The sequence below is a fragment of the Rhineura floridana genome, chromosome 2, assembly GCF_030035675.1.
Source record: "Rhineura floridana isolate rRhiFlo1 chromosome 2, rRhiFlo1.hap2, whole genome shotgun sequence".
In the NCBI taxonomy this organism is placed as follows: Eukaryota; Metazoa; Chordata; class Lepidosauria; order Squamata; family Rhineuridae; genus Rhineura; species Rhineura floridana.
In genome coordinates, this window is record NC_084481.1 from 122,761,794 (window position 1) to 122,781,169 (window position 19,376).

Sequence of the window (19,376 nt, forward strand, 5' to 3'; positions counted from 1 at the left end):
ATCAAACCTGGTTTCTAGTGGCAGCCAAACAATAGCAACAACATACAGCTTTTCAGGTGGACCATACAATTATTTACTAATAGGCAAAAAACCTTGCGGTATAAGAATGTACCTATAGCCCACAGATACTTCTACCAAACTTTAAAAAGCAGGGAAATTGGGCAGCTATAGTGAATGCACCAGGGAAGCAGGAGACCTGACCTCCCCTCTGCGATATTGTACTGCCTGACAAATTTGTAAAAATGCAAACACAATTTGGGTTGGTCTTTCACAGTCCAATCCACTTCCTGTGTACCTTGGAAGAATTTGGTAGCATGTGCCTCTGAGCATATGGTGACTGGTGGCAACATTGGCAATCAGCCCAAATAATAGGGCCTGGAGTGGGCAGGGGAGGAGGAAGAGGGGATGAGAGTTAGAAGGGAGGAAGAAGGGAGAGGAGAGCGGAAGAAGAGGAAAAGCAGGTCTGATCATTTGCATGCTTACTGAGTTCAGTGGGAGTTACTCCCATGCAATCATGCTTAGGATAGGTGAAACTGACCTGGGGGAGGGGCAGGGAGGAAGAGGGAGGAGGGGAGGGAAAGGCAGAGGAGGGAGGAGGGGAGGGAAAGGCAGAGGAGGGGAAAGGAGGGGATTGGAGGGGGAAGGGGGAGGGGAAGGGAGGGGTGAAGGGAGGGGTGAAGGAAGGTGCAAGAGGGAGGTGATAGGGAGAGGAGGAGGGGAAGGCATGTTTGATCATTTGCATGCTTTCTGAGTTCAGTGTGATTTACTCCTGTGCAATCATGCTTACAATAGGTGAAACTGACCTGGGGAGGTGCAAGTAGGGGGAGGAGGGCAGGAAGGAGGAGGGGAAGGGGAGGAGATTGGGTGGGTGGGCATTGGGCAGAGGGGAAGCCCCTTTGCTTTCCAAAAGGAAAACACTGTGAACAGTATCATTCTTTTACAGGGTTTCCCCCACCTTTTTATTCTACAGCAGGCACATGTAGCCTCCCACCCAAATTTAAACCAAAGTTGTCCCTGGCCACATCCACACCAGACTTTTATTTCACTTTAGGCAGTCATGGCTTCTCCCAAAGAATCCTGGGAAGTGTAGTTAGTGAAGGGTGCTGAGACTTGCTAGGAGAGGCCCAGTTCCCCTCACAGAGCTTCAATCAGAGGGCTGACTATTAAACCACTCTGGCCACTGCAGCTCTGTCAGGGGAATAAGAGTCTCCTCTCAGCACCCTTCACAAACTACACTTCCCAGGATTCTTTGGGGGAAACCATGACTGTTTAAAGTGAAATAAAGGTCTGGTGTGGGTGTGGTCCCCTGATTAGCCAAGCCAAGCCAAGCAGCTGTGAGTCTGCCTTTTAGAACACTGATAGTTGGTTCTTATTGAGTACAGTAGGGCCCCGCTTTACAGTGATTCGCTTTACAGCGATTCGCTAATGCAACGGCTTTCAATTAGGGAAAGTCTCTGCATTAAGGCGCTTGTTCCGCTTTTATGGTGTTTTTTTTCATCACGCGCCATTTTGACGTCATTTTCGCATGACGCGCCCCATTATCATCCATGGGTTCTGCTTTATGGTGATTTCCGCTTTACGATGGCAGTCCAGAACGGAACCTGCCGTATAAGCGGGGCCCGCCTGTATACCCAGCCTTATCATTGAGTTTAATGCTAAAATTAATTAAAAAACAGCCAGGCATTTTTTAAACTTTTAAACTGCAGAAGATGAAGGTCAGAGTATGGGGCAAGGTCAGTAACAGGATTACAGGTACTCTGTGCACATGGCTGATTTTTAATTAATTTCAACAGATTATGAGAAAGTCCAAAAGGGGTCTGGTTTCTCTCTCTCTTTTTTTACACCCTGAACTCTCAATTCTCTCTTACTGTTTTGTGCTTCACCATGAAAATTTAGAGGGTTGTTAAGCAAGCGTTTCTGAGTTCAGGACTATAAATTTTGTAAGGTTTTGTTCTGAAATGAGCGAATGGGAAGCCTCAGAATGGCATGGGAGGTATTTTTAATTTAACATTGTGGAATGCAAAAAAATCCATACTGATTATAGTATACTGCCACTCTCATGGCTGTATAATTAAAACAATAAGCAACAATAAAAATTATATGGTAAAACAGAAAAGACAAAGTATTACTCTGAAGTATGTGTTGTTAGATATTTTACAGCACAGTCCCATTCACGTTGACCCACAAGTCAACCCTACAATGTCCAGTGGGGCTCACCCCTACGCAAGCATTCACAGGAGTGCAGCTCCTAGTCTAGCTAAGTCTGCAATCCAAGCCTTGCCCACCTGAGAGCAAGCCCCACCAAACTCAGCAGGTTTCACTTCCAAGCAAGCATCCATGGGGTTGAGTTCTCCAATGGCTGGTAGACCAATTAGAAATTTAGTAAATTAGCAGAGTTTAGCTTAGTGTATTTTGCTCAGCGCTCTGTGCTCCATGGGTGTGATTTCACCTGAGACAAAGTGAGCTTTGACCTCGCGTTAAATCACTCAGACTTAGATGTGGTTTCAATATAAGAAAAGACTACTTTATTAATAGAAATACATACTGGATAGGAAAGGTGCTACTTCTATCTACTAACTAAGTTGGAGGCTGCAATGACTGTACTTGGACATTGCCCCTCATGCTAGAGGAGAGAAGACAAAGAGAACATGGCTCCTTCTCCTCCGGTGGTCAGCAGAGAAGAGAGAAACAAGAAGGTGAGTCAGTGGTGTGAATAGCTCCCTGAGACATTTACACGGAAGGAAGACAGACAGAAAAGATGTATGCAGGTCAGGGGCAGCCTAACCAGCTAGGAGGACTCTCTCCCCCCCATGCAAAGAGGACCAAATGGGAGTTGTTCTTGTCACACTTCTAACAATGGGTGTGGGCTGTAAATATTTTATATTTGAATCATTTTCCTCACGAATCACATGAGAAATAAATGCATGAAGAAATAGGAATTAGTTGCACTCCCTCTTCCCTGCCAGTATAAAAGATGTATACATAAGAGATAATAAAGAGATTTATAGAATTCGTCTGGAAATTCCTCGTTCTGTTCTTCCTCCATTTTTGGGTGCACTTGCATATGGCATTTTTTAGGGGTGAGATGAGCACATTCCATATATCTGATTATCCACTGTATGATGTAAAGTATTCAGCCCATAGCGGTCCCCTGTGCATGTACACTGAATATAGTAAAGAGCAGGAACTACCCCCTCCACATTTAGGAAGAGAACTCCAGGAAATAGTGCATTATCATGAATGAATGCATAAACAAAATATGCAAGTATGATGCCAAATTCTATAATAAATTGCAAACTATGCAGCAGAATTATGCTGTTTTTCAGCTAGCACATATGTTGCTTTTACCCTCAAACAATATTTGTCCCAAAGGAGAAGGAATGGTGAGGACTGAGAAGGAGAATGAAGAAGAGATCTGACCTCCACAACAAGGATCTTTAGTCCGAACTGTGTATTATAAGCTGTCTTGCAAGTATACAATGAGATACATTTACAGTAAGGCAAGACGTCTAACTGACTTGCTATAGAGCAGGTGTGGCTAACCTGTGGCCCTCCAGATTTTGCCAGACTACTACTCTCATCATTCTTAACTATTGGCATGGGCAGCTGGGGCTGATGGGAGCTGGAGTCCAACGATATCTGGAGGGGGGAGGGCACATGTTAGCTACCTTGTTGTGAAGTCTGGTATTTTACACTGTTACACCACTGATAAACAATATGCTTGTTCATATGAGAATTTTATTTTGTTAGGTATCAGTTTTAAGATCAAATTATTTACAACATCCTGTTCCATCTAATACAAAATTAGCACTTTAAAATCAGCCTACCAGAGAAGAAGAAATACTAGATTACAGCACAAAGTTGAAATGTGGCTGTTTTAGATATTTAAGTCAGATATTCATAATTATTATTGAATAGTTAATGATAAAAATAGTTTTTGAGGACAAATTTGGTAGCAGCGTTCAAAATACATACCAAAATGAAGCTGTGCTACATCCACTGAATTCTAACAAGTGTAAACTGTAATGAAGGTTCAGTAAGATCTTCTTACCGTAATTGCAACTTTAAAATTGTCCAGTTCTTTCTCTGTGTTCTCCTCAGCAAGATTCCTCTCCCTCTCAGCCTGGTTAATTCTTGATTCCAAAGTATAACTATCATTTCTGAAAGCCAATGAAAGTTGTACAAATACGTTCTGTTGAGGGAGGGGAAAAAAAGCCTCATTGAATCCTGTTTGCCAATCATATCCAAGTATGAAAGGGAAAAAAAGGTTTTGAATGAAGTTGAACACACAGGCAGGGATATATTTCCACAAAGAGAAGTGTCAAGTCACCCCAGAATTATATTCTCCAACTTGGAAGACTAGCTCTGTGTACACAGAAATTGGTTGAAGGTACCCAACCATATGAGAGCAGACAATCACATTCATTCCTTATGTTCTAGGGCTACATTGTATTGAGACCACTGGAGTTACACTGCCCAGTATGAAATCAATACCTGCAACCGTAATTTACAGGTCCAGTGCCTTTACTCCTGACCACAACTACAATTTCTGAAGCTTTATTCATTGTTTACTTAGCAAGATTATCTACCACTTAATCAAAAATATGTCTATATACAATATTATAAAATATTCATTAAAATTGATAAAAATATTTTTAAAACAGGTAATACGAAATATAGACAAAATATAGATAAAATTAACTCATATGTACAACACAATTTATATGGGGTTTCTCAATGGATACAGAAAGTTACTACAGCACGGAACAGGGACAAGAATATTTCAACAACGGTATTAACCTTCTAAAAACCTCCTATCTCTGTCTTATCCAGACACCATTTCTATGGCATCTACTATTCATGGGATTACGATCCATGATCCTGCCTCCCCACAGAGGTCTTTGGAAGAGGTCCAGCAGCTGATGGAACAAGACAGGGCTTCCCTGGTTGCAGCACCCAGACTGTGGAGCTTCCTCTCAGGGAAGGTCACCTGACCCTCTATATAGTGATTTCTGATATTTAGAGGGAACTGTCTTATTCATTGGGCTTTCCTTTACCAAGATAGCTTTGGTTGCTGGCTCTGTTACTTACTTTGGTAAACTAATCTATTTCACTCTTTGTTGAAGACAGCACTTTTCTGAACATGTCATGGTGCTATTCTGCCTATTTCTAGAAATTCCAGGATAGTTGAAAATATCACCCTGAAGGAAACAGCTTGGCTTATGTGATACTAAATAGAAACCAGAAGAGTCCCATGCTATCTGGCTGGACTTTCCACATGATTTTGTAAAATCAACAGTCTCTGCAAAAGTAGAAATATATCCTTGCTATTTAAGGACATGTCCCTAAAGAAACAAGTGCCTGCTTTATCAGCCAGAAAATAGGGTTGTAACCTTACATGCAGATAAAACATTGTGAAAATGTTCATGTTGTGATAGGGGAATTATATTTTCAATCTAAAATTATGTACAGTCTAAAAATGATAGTGTAGATTCTTTGCTGAGGCTGAAGTTGGATCCAAGTTCTTTGTTGCTCCTAAGTTTCTCATTTGAACAGAGGTCAGGCTGAATTAGGAACTGACCTTCACAGACCTAGGAGCCTCAAACTGAGGTAAGCCACCAGAATATTGTCTCCTTTGGGAAGTTTATATGCCTGAGAGCATATATGCCGCCCTGAGTTCCAGTTTTGGAAAAAGGGTGGTATAAAAATATTGGTTGATTGATTGATTGTGCAAATACAAAGACTTGGTTTGCACCTGATGCTATTGCATCCTCTTTGGGGACAGTCTCTTGGTGGCAGGGATCCCAAAGTTCACTATGCCGTAAATGTGAACAGTTACTGTTCCGTATTCAGACTGGTTATGCAAATGTATGAGGAACCAACTTTATATTGTGGTTTTTTGGTAGACAGAATTGCTGCCATGTTAACACTAGAGACTAATACACAAAGTGGTTAGGACAATACCTTCATCTGGGACAAATTTTGTTGGCCAAAGAATTAAAGACTTTGATTTTATCGCAGCATCTTGACTTTTGTTTGATGGAAATCCTGGCAGAAGCCCCAGCTAGAAAAACTTAATAGACTGCTACTTCAAAATCAGCATTGCAGGTTAAATTGCTTCCTTCTATTTGTTTCTCAGGATATTCACAGGGATGCATTTATATGTGGAGCATTCTACATCCTATTATTCATAAGTGAAGTTGCAGATTGGACGAAAATTGATGTTCCAAGCATATTAGTTTCCAAATTGCGTGAAGTATTAATTTCCCTCTATTCAGCACTGGTGAGGCCTCATTTTGAGTACTGCATCCAGTTCTGGTCTCCGCACTTCAAGAAGGATGCAGACAAACTGGAACAAGTTCAGAGAAGGACAACAAGGATGATCAGGGAATTGGAAACAGAGTCCTATGAGGAGAGACTGAAAGAACTGGGCATATTTAGCCTGGAGAAAAGAAGACTGAGGGCTCATCCAGACGACTGCAAAATGTGTGACACGCCCGCTATGTGTGTTCATTATTTTTCGGTCGTCCAAATGACGTCTGGCGCTGTTACACATTTTCGTGGGTTAAATCCACTCCTTGCAATACCGGCAAAAATGTGATTTGCTGTTTAAAATCGGGAATCATCCGCTGTGCCTTCAGGAGTTAGGATGCAATACCACGGACTTTACAGCTGATGGGTGGTTCTTGGGTATTTCCCCTTGCCCCTTCTCCTCATTCCAGCCAATCACGTATCTGCACTTTTGCGCATGTGCGAGAATAAGCCCGGGAAACCAATCATCGCAATGGTGGGGTGTGTGTGGGGGGGTCTGCAACTACTGTGCAGATGCATTTTATTTTTTGCCAGCCTGCAAACTGGGCGGCCGCTCTGGGTGAGATCTGCAATGCACAGCAAGCGAGAAAGGGGGGGATGGTCGGTTTCAGCCTGCCTCCAAAAGCCTTGTCAATTTCATTCTACTTGCTGGGGGTTTTGCTTCAAATCAGAAAAGCATACATTTGTTTAAGTGTAATATCGCAAATGCAAACAAGAAAAGAGCTTCTGGTCAGTTTCAAGCCTGCTCCGGAAAGCTTTGTCAGTTTCATTCTGCGTGGGAAGGAAAGGGAGAAGGAGGGGAGGGGTGACACATTTCTTGCTTTTTTGGAGAAATAAGTGCATTGCCAGCGTGTGTATTTCCTTAAATATCAATAAAGGCAGAAAAGCATACATTCGTTTAAGTTTAATATCGCAAATGCAAACAAGAAAACGGTGTCAATTTCATTCTCTGTGGGAAGGCAGGCATGAAACCGACCAGCAGCCTTTCCTTCCCAGGCGAGAACTCCTTTACAGCTATATTGTGCTTCGTTGCAAAGGGGGAGAGGAGCATACGTAATTTTTTTGCTGACCAATTGGTTGATAGGGGGAGGTTTTAGAGGCAGAGCTTGGAAAAAGCGAAAAGAATGTAGGGGTCTTACCGCTCCGGGTGCGGGTGCAAAAAAGCATTTTTTTTAATTGGGAAAGAGTGAACTAAAAGGCAAAGTGAGGACTATCAGATGACAAACCGAATATGGAAACCGTGGATTATCCCGCTCCGTTTGGATAAGCCCTGAGGGGAGATATGATAGCACTCTTCAAGTACATGGAAGGCTGTCACACACAGGAGTGCCGGGATGTCTTCTGGAATGTCCCAGAGTGCAGGACATGAAATAATGGGCTCAAGTTGCAGGAAGCCAGATTTCGACTGGACATCAGGAAAAACTTCCTAACTGATAGAGCCATACGACAATGGAACTAATTACCTAGAGAGGCAGTGGGCTCTCCAACATTGGAGGGATTCAAGAGGCAGCTGGTCAGCCATCTGTCGGGAATGCTTTGATTTGGATTCCTGCATTGAGCAGGGATAGGCCCCTTCCAACTCTACTGTTCTGTAATTCTGTTGTACTCCACAGTGCCTTTACAGAAGGAATTGGCTAGTTCAGATAGATGCTGGTGATGTATTGCTGACAACACCTCTTTGAGGCATATGATATGGGCACGTCCTGTAGTGCCTTCTTTCTGGTTGGAAATTATTGTTCATACTAACTAATTTTGAAAAATATTTGATATTTGCAGATTCGCATACACTCTTAAATTATATTACTGTGGTTTGGGGACTAAAGATGTGTTGGCAAGTAAAAAGTTCCTAAGAGTATTTTTCCATGGCAGAGTTACAAGGCCAAGAAGCACAGAGTCCGTGCAGATCTCAAGGACAAGTAGCCAAGGCAACCAGCTGGCCTTATCTATAAGACTTAGCAGATCTGGCCAGTCGGTGTGGGGGTCCAGGAGTTTGTACAGAGAGAGAGCTTGTAATATATTCTATTGTCAGTAAAGTAACTCTTAAAACTTATTGCTTGTCTGGCTCATTGCTTCAACTGGCATCTAGCCTGTCACTATACTGTTCTGCATCCGGGGCATCTGCTTGCGCCAGATACAACATCCAACAAGATGGACAACAGAAGTGAATTCTGCGAGCCCTTATGATGGCAAAGAGACATCCACTTCTCACTGGTCTGAAAACTGCATTGTCCTTTCCATATTTGAACACATGGCTTATAATTATCAGTCTTGTTTAGATACCTATTTGGACATATTGACTGCCATTATTAATTTATATGTCTAAGACTGATGGAATAGTTTTAATGTTAATGTCAACTGACATTCCTATCTCCCCCCCCGTTATATTTAGAAATTAAAAAATAAAGTTACAAAAAAGAAATAAATGAAGTTACAGAAGGTTCTTTAATACATTTTCACCAGGTCTCGTAATGCAAAATAAAGTATTTACCAAGAACAAGGAAACATTATCTACAAAATGTAGTCCTCAGTATGTTACATGCAAAAGATAATGATCGAGCCTTAAAGCATTTCAGAAAGGAGAAGAAGAAGATGGCTCACCTCAACCTCTCTCTCAGTTAGTGGAGGAGAGCTGCAATAAAACCAGAATCAAGTTTGATAAAGTTTGGCATCATAGAAAAATATCATTTATTCAGCACAATAAATATCTAACAAGATAGGGCATTCTTTTCAACTGACAATGGTCAACAAAATATATACAGGCCGCAAGCATGGAAAATACACCATAAAGGATCCCAACTCAAATCAAACTAATTTTTCATGAATATTTCCACACACTACTTGTTAAATTCAGGCCTGCTTTGGTCCTGAATGTACTGTATATTCCTTGGCAAATGAAAGATTATTAGACTCTCAAGATCCAAGGTAATATTGGTATAATGTTAATTTATTGTCACCTGTGCTATATAAACATCACAAAGGCTTTTTCACTTCCTGTATTGGTGTGAAAGATAACAAATTTATGGAGGAGTTGGCAAGCTTAATATACTGCGGTCTTGTTCTTACAACGACTGAAATGAAAAGGAAATATCATTTCCTGAATTTGGCAGAAAGACTCAGTAAACATAGCATCATGATGCAAGGTCATTTATGTTTTGAGTTAGTTGACTGACTACATTTTCAACTCAAAGGTGTTTTAAAGATGTTTTGTTTTAATATGTTTTAGGATGTTTTTAGTATTTTTTGTTTGCCATCCTGGGCTCCTTCTGGGAGGATGGGCGGGATATACATTTACATAAATAAATAAATAATACTAAAAGAAAGCTTTTCTTACTACCAAACACATAAAAGAAGGTATCCTAAATAATTCAGTTTGAGTTATGTAGTTTCTGATTACAACTTTGCTTTATAGTTTAGAAAGTATTGATTTCAGAGCACACACATCTTCATATTTGTTATATCTTTATCCCACCTACCTTTGGTGAACTTAGGTTTGGGGTATATAACATTCCTCACATTTTATCATCACATAACATTCCTCACATTTTATCATCGCAACAATCCTGTTACGTAGGTTAGGCTGAGAGAGTACAACTGGAGCTTCAAAGTGTACTTAGGATTTGAATCTCCACAGTCATAGTCAGACACTATCTAAGATCCCACATTGTCTCTCTTCTGTCATGGTCACGTGGGCAGAAATGGATAGGGAACATCTCCATGTTGCCTTTTAATGTAATGCATTTAAGTATCTCTTTCACAAAACGTTCATGTGACAGAGTGGTTTACCTTCCTGGAAGAGATGTGTGGACACGGAGTTTTCGTAAAAGAGAATCAGGAATGTGGGGCATGACATCACACCTACTCTTTGCTTCCTCCTCTTCCAAGAAAGGGATTGGTGAAGACCCTGAAGAAGAGTTCACATTAATATATATATATATATATATATATATATATATATATATATATATATATATATATATATATTACCACCACCATTATTATTGCCATTGTTTCACTAATGCATTGTGAGTGGCTAAAGTAGTTTAATGTATTACTAAACATCACTTTCTGATGGCCCCAATGTTTTAAGGTGGTTAAGAATAGACAATTGAAACTGCCACTCCAAGGAAGGGGTATCAGAGCTTCCTGTGGAGTTACTTTTTCCTGTCTCAAGCATTAGCTGCTTGGAGGTGTCCTAGTGCCCACTGGAGAAAAGGTTTACTCCATATTCTGCCCTAAGAAACCAATATGGAATAAGGCTTACCTGAAGATTCAGCTCATGCACTACTGACTGAAGGTAAAATCCAGCTATCCAAGGCGATGGTCACCGACCATTCCATTACTGTATTATCTTTAATTAAGTGGAATTAACCTTCCTCTCTCTGAAAGGTGGCAACTGAGATGCTATATATATTACAAATCCCTGCTAACAATAGTTTTAGTGACTTCAAAAAAAGCTGAGATTTCAAGTACCTGCATGCATTGTAACATATAGGTCTAACACTGTGTTGCAGTGGCTAACAGTTCTATCCTATTTCGATCTACTAAATAGTAAGCACCATTGGCCTGATTCGCACATCACACTAAGCCAAACTAAGACTTAGCACAAATGTACATGTGCATGGGCTTCATTCTTCTCTGGATGTTTTGCTGCTGCAACATGCTTAGCCAAGCCATAGCTTAGCATGTCATTTAAACTCATGCTCATGGTTTACATCTCTTCAGACCAACCAAGAAATGTAACCCAAGGTTTGTTCTTGGTTTACAGCTTGTGAGGAGTTTGGAGGGAGCTAAATGATAACACAAGCCTGCTGGATCAGGCCAATGGACCATCTAGTCCAGCACCCTGTTCTCATAGTGGCCAGCCAGTTGTCCATGGGAAACCAACAAGGAGGAAATGAGTGCAAAGAGCACTCTCCCTTCCTGCAGTTTCCAGCAACTGGCAATTGGAGGAGTACTGCTTCTGCCTATTGAGGGAAAGCATAGCCATCATGGCTGGTAGCCATTGATAGCCTTTTCCTCCATGAATTTGTCTAATCCTCTTTTAAAGCCATCTAAGTTGGTAGCCTCCACTGCCGCTTGTGGGAGCAAATTCCATAGCTTAAACTATGTGCTGTGTGAAGAAGAACTTTATTTTGTCTGTCCTGAATCTCCCAACATTCAACTTCATTGGAAGTCCATGAGTTCTAGTGTTATGGACAGAGGGAAAAAAACTTTTCTCTATTCACTTTCTCCATGCCATGCATAATTCTTTACACTTCTATCATGTCACCTCTTACTGCCTTTTCTCTAAACTAAAAAGCCCCAAATGCTGCAATCTTTCCTCATACAGGAGTTGCTTGACCCCCCTGATAATTTTAATTGTCTTTTTCTAAACCTTTTCCAACTCTACAGTATCCTTTTTGAGGTAAGGCAACTAAATTGTACACAGTATTACAAATGCGGCTGCACTATAGATTTATATAATGGCATTATGATATCAGCATTTTTATTTTCAATACTTTTCTTAAATGAACTCTAGCATGGAATTTGCCTTTTTCACAATGCCGCACACTGGGTTTGGATGGCAAGCTTACCCAAGCTATGGCTTAGCCTAGTGTGGCACAGCAGCAAGATGACCGGGGAGAGGTGAAGCATTTCACTAAACCATGGTTTGCGAATGATACCATGAAGTTCAATGAGGCTTACTCCTAGGCAAGTGTGTATAAGATTGCAACCTAAAGATATGGGTGCCAATCAGCTTAAACTTAAGAAATTTGCTTAGCTGAAGCGGTCTTCAGTTGTATATTGTAGCAAAAGGCCTCTCCCTCTAAATACAAATACAATTCCTTCCACTTTCATTGTATTTCACCTCTTTCCTGTTCAGCAGCTTCACTGAGCTCAGGGAGTTTAAGTCCAACTAAATTTTGATTCCGCATCAATATGTGCTCCTGATGGGATAGAAAAATCTGCATTATTTCTTAATAGTTTTAGCAGTAGAAAAATACAATGACACAAGCTCAGTGTTATAGTACATGGACAAAGTTGGTGGTAATCAAAAAGTTGTTGTTTTAGCAACAAATTACCCCCCCCAAATTATATTGCATCCTTTAGCACATTTCCAAGGTGGCTCATAAAACACTAAACCTAGAAGCAATTGGTTGGATCCAGACTTAGATAGATAGATAGATAATTTATTGCGGTCATTGACCAATAAAAAACATACATACAGTATTACAACATATATTTAACAAAATCCAACATCAAGTACTTTTAAAAGATTCTTTTAAGTTAAAATTACTGGTTGAGTACCCCTTTTGTCGACACATTGTTTCCTGCGACGAATGGCTAGATCGCAGTATTTCGCAACTTTTTCGGTTACATCAGGAGAGTGATCATCCAGTAAAAATTCTGCGTAAAAAATATCCTTTCTACCTGGTATTTGATCCATTTGATAATGGGAACAATTATCTGCTGTCTAAGATCAGAATAAAATGGGCAATATAATAAAACATGGATAACTGTTTCGACCTCCTCCTTATCACATGGGCATTTTCTGTCCTGATATGGGACTTTATTGAATTTGCCAGCAAGTAAAGCCGATGGCAGGACATTAAATCTTGCTAGAGTAAAAGCTCTTCGCCTTTTTGGTTGCGTGAGATTCGATAAATAAGCCATAGATGTCAATGGTTTACTATTATATCTTGTCTTTTTCACTAGCATTAATTGATGCTGATAATCAATATCTCTAATTCTCTGAAGAATACTCTGTTTAGCCTTTTCATATCCCATAGCTAATATTGTTGTTGTTGAAAAACCTATTGTTAAATTTTTTTCTATGATTAGTTTTTTCCACGGTGACTCAAAATTATCCTTTAAGGTGTGGGGTGCTAATCCAACCGGGTTGAAAACAAGCTTTAGCCAATATGAGATTCTTAAGCTCCAGATCCGAGATTCTATGGATGGCAATCCCGTTTCTAGTCTAATTATGCAGTTTGGTACACAAGACGGGACAGCTAAGATCGATCTTATAAAGGTGTTTTGAACCACCTCAAGTGCTGTGAAATTTGTACATGTGCTAATTTGAGTACCGAATATTAACTGTGGTATAACTTTCGCTACAAATAATTTAATAGCTGCTGGTATGAGCTGGCCTCCTTTATTATAAAAAAAGGATAATATCGCTTTCGATGTTCTCTTTGCGTTCGTTATTAGCATTTTCGTATGTGACTGCCATGATTTATTAGCATGAAAAGTTATCCCCAAATATTTAAACACATGAACTTGTTCTATAAACTGCCCATTGAGTCGCCAGAGATGACTTGACCTTTTCCTCTTAGATCTAAAAATCATAATTTTTGATTTCTCATTATTTATTATGAGTTGTTCCTTTGTACATATTATCGCCAAATTAGCCAATAATCGCTTTAGGCCTATAGGGGTTCTTGAAAATAATACCAGGTCATCCGCGTACATAAGGATAGATCTTGGGGTATCCATTAATCTTGGGGGATGAGAAGAAACTGAAGCTAAAGTTGTAACAACTTCATTTATATAAATATTAAACAATATTGGTGCTAGTATGCATCCTTGCTTTACACCCTTAAAGGTTGGTATAGGTTTAGTCAGATGTCCTTTATTATTACATCTAACCTGCAAGTGTGTATTTTCATGAAGTCCTCGTATTAAGGCCAGCAAGCGACCATCAATATTAGAATTGTGCAGTTTTTCCCAAAGTTTATTTCTAGATATTGAATCAAAAGCATTTCTTAGATCTATAAATGCCGAATACAAGGAACCACCGGATTTTGTTGAATATTTTTCACACAAATGGTGTAGTACCAAGGCCTGATCGTAAATCGAGCGTCCTACCCGGAAACCTGCCTGTTCTTGCACCAAAATTTGTTCTGATTCTATCCATAAACTTAATTTACTTTGTAAATGGGCAGCATATAATTTCCCAATAATACTTAATAGGCTTATTGGTCTAAAATTAGTTGGATTTAACATTGAGCCTTTTTTATGTATTGGGACAATTATAGCCCTTCCCCAGTCAGTTGGTACTCTCATTGTATGATCAATATGCGAGAACAGAATCACAAGAACTGGTGCCCACCATGGCGCATTTACTTTAAAAATTTCTGCTGGGGTATTATCTGGACCCGGGGCCTTGTTAGCTTTCAAATTAGTTATTAATTCTAGAACTTCCTCTGTTGTTACGGGTTCCCATTCCAGAATATTCTGATGTTTGTCCACAGGCTTTAAGTACTGATTCAAATCATCTCTATATAAATTTAAGAAATGATTTTCCCATACCTGAGGGGAAATATGGCAATCTAAATTATTATAAAATTTTGGCCAATTATTAGTTATTATTTTCCAGAACAAATTAGGATTTTTTTCTTTAGAAGCATAAATAAGGCGCTGCCATAGGTCTTGGGTTGCTAATTTCTTTTTCTTATTGATTAGGAGTTTATACTGGCTTCTTACTTCACAGTAGGACTTCAATGATTCCATTGACTTATTTTGTTTATAATATTTAAGTTTTTTTTCTCAACACACTCGTGATCAAACCAAGGCTTAGAGTACTGGATTTTATTTATCAATTTATAATTACATTCATTTTTTTCCTTCAGGGACATCTGCAATACGTTTATTAATTGTTGGAAATATGGGTATGGATCACTTGTTGAATCATTCAAGAGAATAGACTCCCTAAGGGCAAGGCAATCATGAGCATTTAATGTATCTAATACCTTCTTTTGTACTTTAGGTATCCATTTTAGTCTTCTAGATAGAATCTCACAATCAGAGATATTAAATGTTTGGGGCTCTAAGCAAAATTGTCCATCTCCACAGTTCAACACTATATTAATAGGTGAGTGATCACTTTCTGGGCGATCTATAATCTTAAAACTATTGATATACTGATAAAGTTCTTGGGAGACAATCCCCAGATCTATGATAGAGGCTCCCCTAGATGATAGATATGTAAAGTTCCCTTCCCTATCACCTTCTGTACGACCATTCAGCATAATTAAATTTAATTTAAATATCAATTGCATTAAGCATAAACCCACATGATTAATACCTCCATCTTTTGCTTGTCTTAGAGGTGCAAGGGTTGGCCCATCCAGATCGGGAACTAACATTTTATATTTTTTAAAAAGAGCATCATCTGATGTCCCAACTCTTGCATTAAAATCTCCAGCTAGCATTAAATATGATTCCGGGTAAATAGCTAACAGGGAGACTATATATCTTTCAAGTTCAGCAATCTTATTCAATCCTGTCTTTTTGTCTCTCGACGGTGGTATATATACATTTAAGAAAAGAATAGTATAATATGGAAATTTCAAAACTATTGCTGTAGCCATCTCTAATAACGGATCACACCCGATAACAGGAATATTAAGTGCAGTTGATATAAATAAACATAGTCCACCTTTTGGACGACCCCCCCTAGAACTTGGGGAGGCTTCCAATTGATATGCTGAATAGCCATCAAGTCCCATCTGATCTACTGACCAAGTTTCTTGTAGCAGTATGATATCATATTGTTCCAAGAATTTCATGCAGGCCATATCACATAATTTACTTGCCCAACCTGCGATGTTCCATGATAAGATATTTAAGCTAGTTGATTTTTTCTTAACATCATGTCAATTTCTTCTTTCACGAGGGGAAGTTAATCCCATCGTTACCATCGTTACCTTCTCCGCTGGACTCAACATAATATTATGATCTGAGCTGATTGTCTGATGTTTAAAATCTTTTCCCTCCGTTAACATCTTAAATCCGTTTATACCAGAGATTATATCTGGATCACTTTTGTGAGCAATTTCTTTCTGTTTATCTTCATTATTTTCCATATCTTTTAAAGTTATAATTAATTTTTCAAGCTTAGTCATAATTTCGAACCTTGCTTCGTAGGGTAAAGAAGCGAAGTTATCTAATAAGGTTAGTTCTTCGGGTAAAAATTGAAATTTATTGCGCAGATACTCATCGTTTATGATTGACATATTCTTATTCATTTCCCGAACTTGATCGTTTGGCAATGGTAAAGCTTCATATTTATTTGGATAAAGAGCCACTAGATTTTTCGGGGGATTTAGGTCTTCAAATACTCTTACAATATAAATATCTTGTGATCGAAACAGATCTTTCTTGTTATAAAAACGAATTGTTTTTTCTTTTGACTGGAATAATACATTTCCAAGGTGGCTCATAAAACACTAAACCTAGAAGCAATTGGTTGGATCCAGACTTAGACATGCTTAGAATTAACACAGTGAAATCAACGGAACTTAAGTTTGTTATGATTAACTTCAAACCCATTGATTTCAATGGATCTGCTATAAGTCTGACTAAGTACTGGGATCCAACCCAATACCACCAAAATAATAAAAACAGTAAAACAGGGTAAATAAAAACACTTAAAGCCTGAGGGAAGAAGGCCTTTTTCTGGTGATGAAAGAACATCAAAGTAGGAGTCAGCAAACAAATTTGTTAAAAGGGTATCACAACCATGAAAGCTCTTTGTCCAATCTTGCTACCCATCTCACCTCAGATAGTGGGAGCAGTTGGAGGAGGGCTTTTGAAGATGACCTGAGTGTATGGGCAGGCTTATGTTGGGAGTAGGCAATCCTCCAGGTACTTGGGTCCTAAGTAGGATAGAACTTTAAAAGTGAGCACCAACTCTGAATTGATGAAATATATTCATGACTCTAGTTAGTATCCTAATGGCCATGTTTTAAGCCAACTTCAGAGGGACTCAACATATAACAAATTGCTGTGGCCTAGTAAGGAGGTTGCCAGAGTGAAGATCACTGTGTTTAACCAATCCATGTGCAGGAGGAGCTGCAGCAAGTTCACCAGTCTAAGTTGGTCGAAAGTACTCAGTGCCAGAGAAGTTACCGGCGCCTCTGGAACAAGACTGGACCTATTCCTTTAGAGTAGGTTAAACTCATCTTCTCTGGGCAGATGAAGGGCTGGCCAACACTATCGCCATCTTATTATTTGCTATTATCCATTACGCAAATATAGCTATTAAGAGGCTATCAAGATATATGTCATGACTCCAGAGTCCAGCAACAACCAACACACTGACTCAAAGGCTAAATAGTCATCCACTCTGGGACCTTATAGAGAAGGGCAGGTAAGAAATCTAATTAATAATGGCAAACAAGTAAGCAAACAAACAAATGGCCTCAGTCCACCTCAATCTTTTGTCAGAGCAAGTTGCTCCCTTGGAGCTCTCCATGGTGCTGCCCTGTAAGGTCCTTTGCAAGACCAGAAAACAACAGTATACAGTAGCTGGAGATATTAAGGACATGAAAATATGAAACCTATGAAGTTTCACAAGGAAAGAATTAACTCAAATAATTTCACCAATAGTCCTGTGTACTGAATACTTTTGCTTGGAATTAACCAGTAACACTGAGGACCAAAGTAAATGTGATAAATGTGTCATTAGAAAAAAATAAGCAGGCACTATGACAGGGTGCCCAGCTGCAAGTCCAATTAAAAATGCCCTTCTAGACTGCTATTAACCATGGGATGGGGGAGAAGTTCCCAATGGCATGGGGAAGGGGATTTTCACTGGGATTATGGCTGGGGAGGAAAGGGTTAAACCACCCTCTTCATGCACATTGATGCAGCCTCACTGAAAATCTCCCCTCACACTGGCTATTAAATAAAAACATTACCCTGAAGTGCTTTCTAACCAAGTGTTCAGCAATACATCTAGTTTGTCCCCAAGGTACTGTACAGATCACAACTTGGAAGCTTCCAAGCTGGAAGCATCATTGTAAACTTGGAAGCATCATTGTAGCAACTCTACAATGTAGAGGCATCACTGCATGTGGTATATATATTTGTGTCTTCTGTTCAAACTAGTTTTGCAAATGTAATAGCACTTATAAGCTATGCTCAGAAAAAGCAAGACATGGACACCTATTGTACAATGCCCACAACAAACATGCTGTTCCCCAGCACTGGGCCTAAAGAGCTTCAGGAATGGTTTTAGAAGGTTTTTTTATAAAGCGTATGAAATGAAGGGTGCACATCCATATACATGCTCATGTACAAATTTTAAAAAGAGAGATATTTAAAAGCATATGTGGGAGTGAAATTGACCTCAAAAGGAGCTGCTAATAATCTGCTCTACTCAATTTCACATCTCCTTAGAATTCTATGTGAGAATAACCTGGTAAGAAACTAAACTTAACAACAGATGAATAGTTCCAAAGTGCTTGGCAGTCTTTGCTAATGATAAAAATTACACACCTCAAGAGACTCTACGAACACTGACAATCCACACTCATGGACATTTGAAAGTCTTCTGTCATACACTGGAGTAGAATTTTGAGTATGCAAACAAATACTGGCTACTGTATTAATTATTTTTGCTTATCTAAATTGTAACAGATCTTATCGTCTGGTGAAAGTGACCAGAAAAATAATAAAAAAAAGTTTTTTAAAAAAAATCCTATGAAAGAGTAGATGCATGAAGGTTTCCCCCCCCCATCCTCCCTACTCTGTTACATTTGTTACAGTTAATGAACTCAGCAGGAACAAAGAGGGGAAAAAGCTCTGAGTAGTGAGTGATCCAAAGGAGAAGAGAATGGCTCTGGTGCTATGTATATGATTTGAGTGCTTTTGGAATTGTGTTTAGTGTGCGACTTTTGGTAAAGATTTTTATTTTTCAGCCAGAATGAAGGAAATATACAGCTCCAGAGCTCCTGAGAAAAGAGATATATTCTCCAAAATGCACAGAGCAATCAAATAAATCATATACATAGCACCAGAGCCAGTCTCTTCCAATTTGGATCACAATTAATGAACTGCCAATATTGTGTCAGGGTCAGGAAAATAATTGCTTATTTGCTGCCAGCATATAGGCCTAAAAATGGGCTTTCAGCAATCAAGCCATGATTCTGCCTGAATTTTTCTCCATCTTTATGTACACAGACCATTTATGCTATACAGACGTTACTACTTCAGTTGAGGCCTGCAGATAACAATGTGATATGGTATGCCATGTCCTGGGAAAGAAGTGTTAAAAGAGGTAAGAAACAGGACATGAA

General features: G+C 39.3%; 1 protein-coding gene across 6 annotated transcripts in view; it reads right to left on the bottom strand.

The window, feature by feature from the left end:
- The window catches only part of IRAG1 (inositol 1,4,5-triphosphate receptor associated 1), a 97,845-nt gene that overhangs the window by 34,201 nt on the left and 44,268 nt on the right, over positions 1–19,376 (bottom strand). For all 6 annotated transcript variants that reach the window (XM_061610408.1, XM_061610407.1, XM_061610412.1 and 3 more), the window contains 4 exons: positions 12,161–12,239; positions 10,096–10,213; positions 8,911–8,941; positions 4,052–4,192 (listed from right to left, as the gene is read on the bottom strand). In XM_061610408.1, the coding sequence (XP_061466392.1) occupies positions 4,052–4,192; positions 8,911–8,941; positions 10,096–10,213; positions 12,161–12,239 (369 nt within the window). The remainder of the gene's footprint in view (positions 1–4,051; positions 4,193–8,910; positions 8,942–10,095; positions 10,214–12,160; positions 12,240–19,376) is intronic.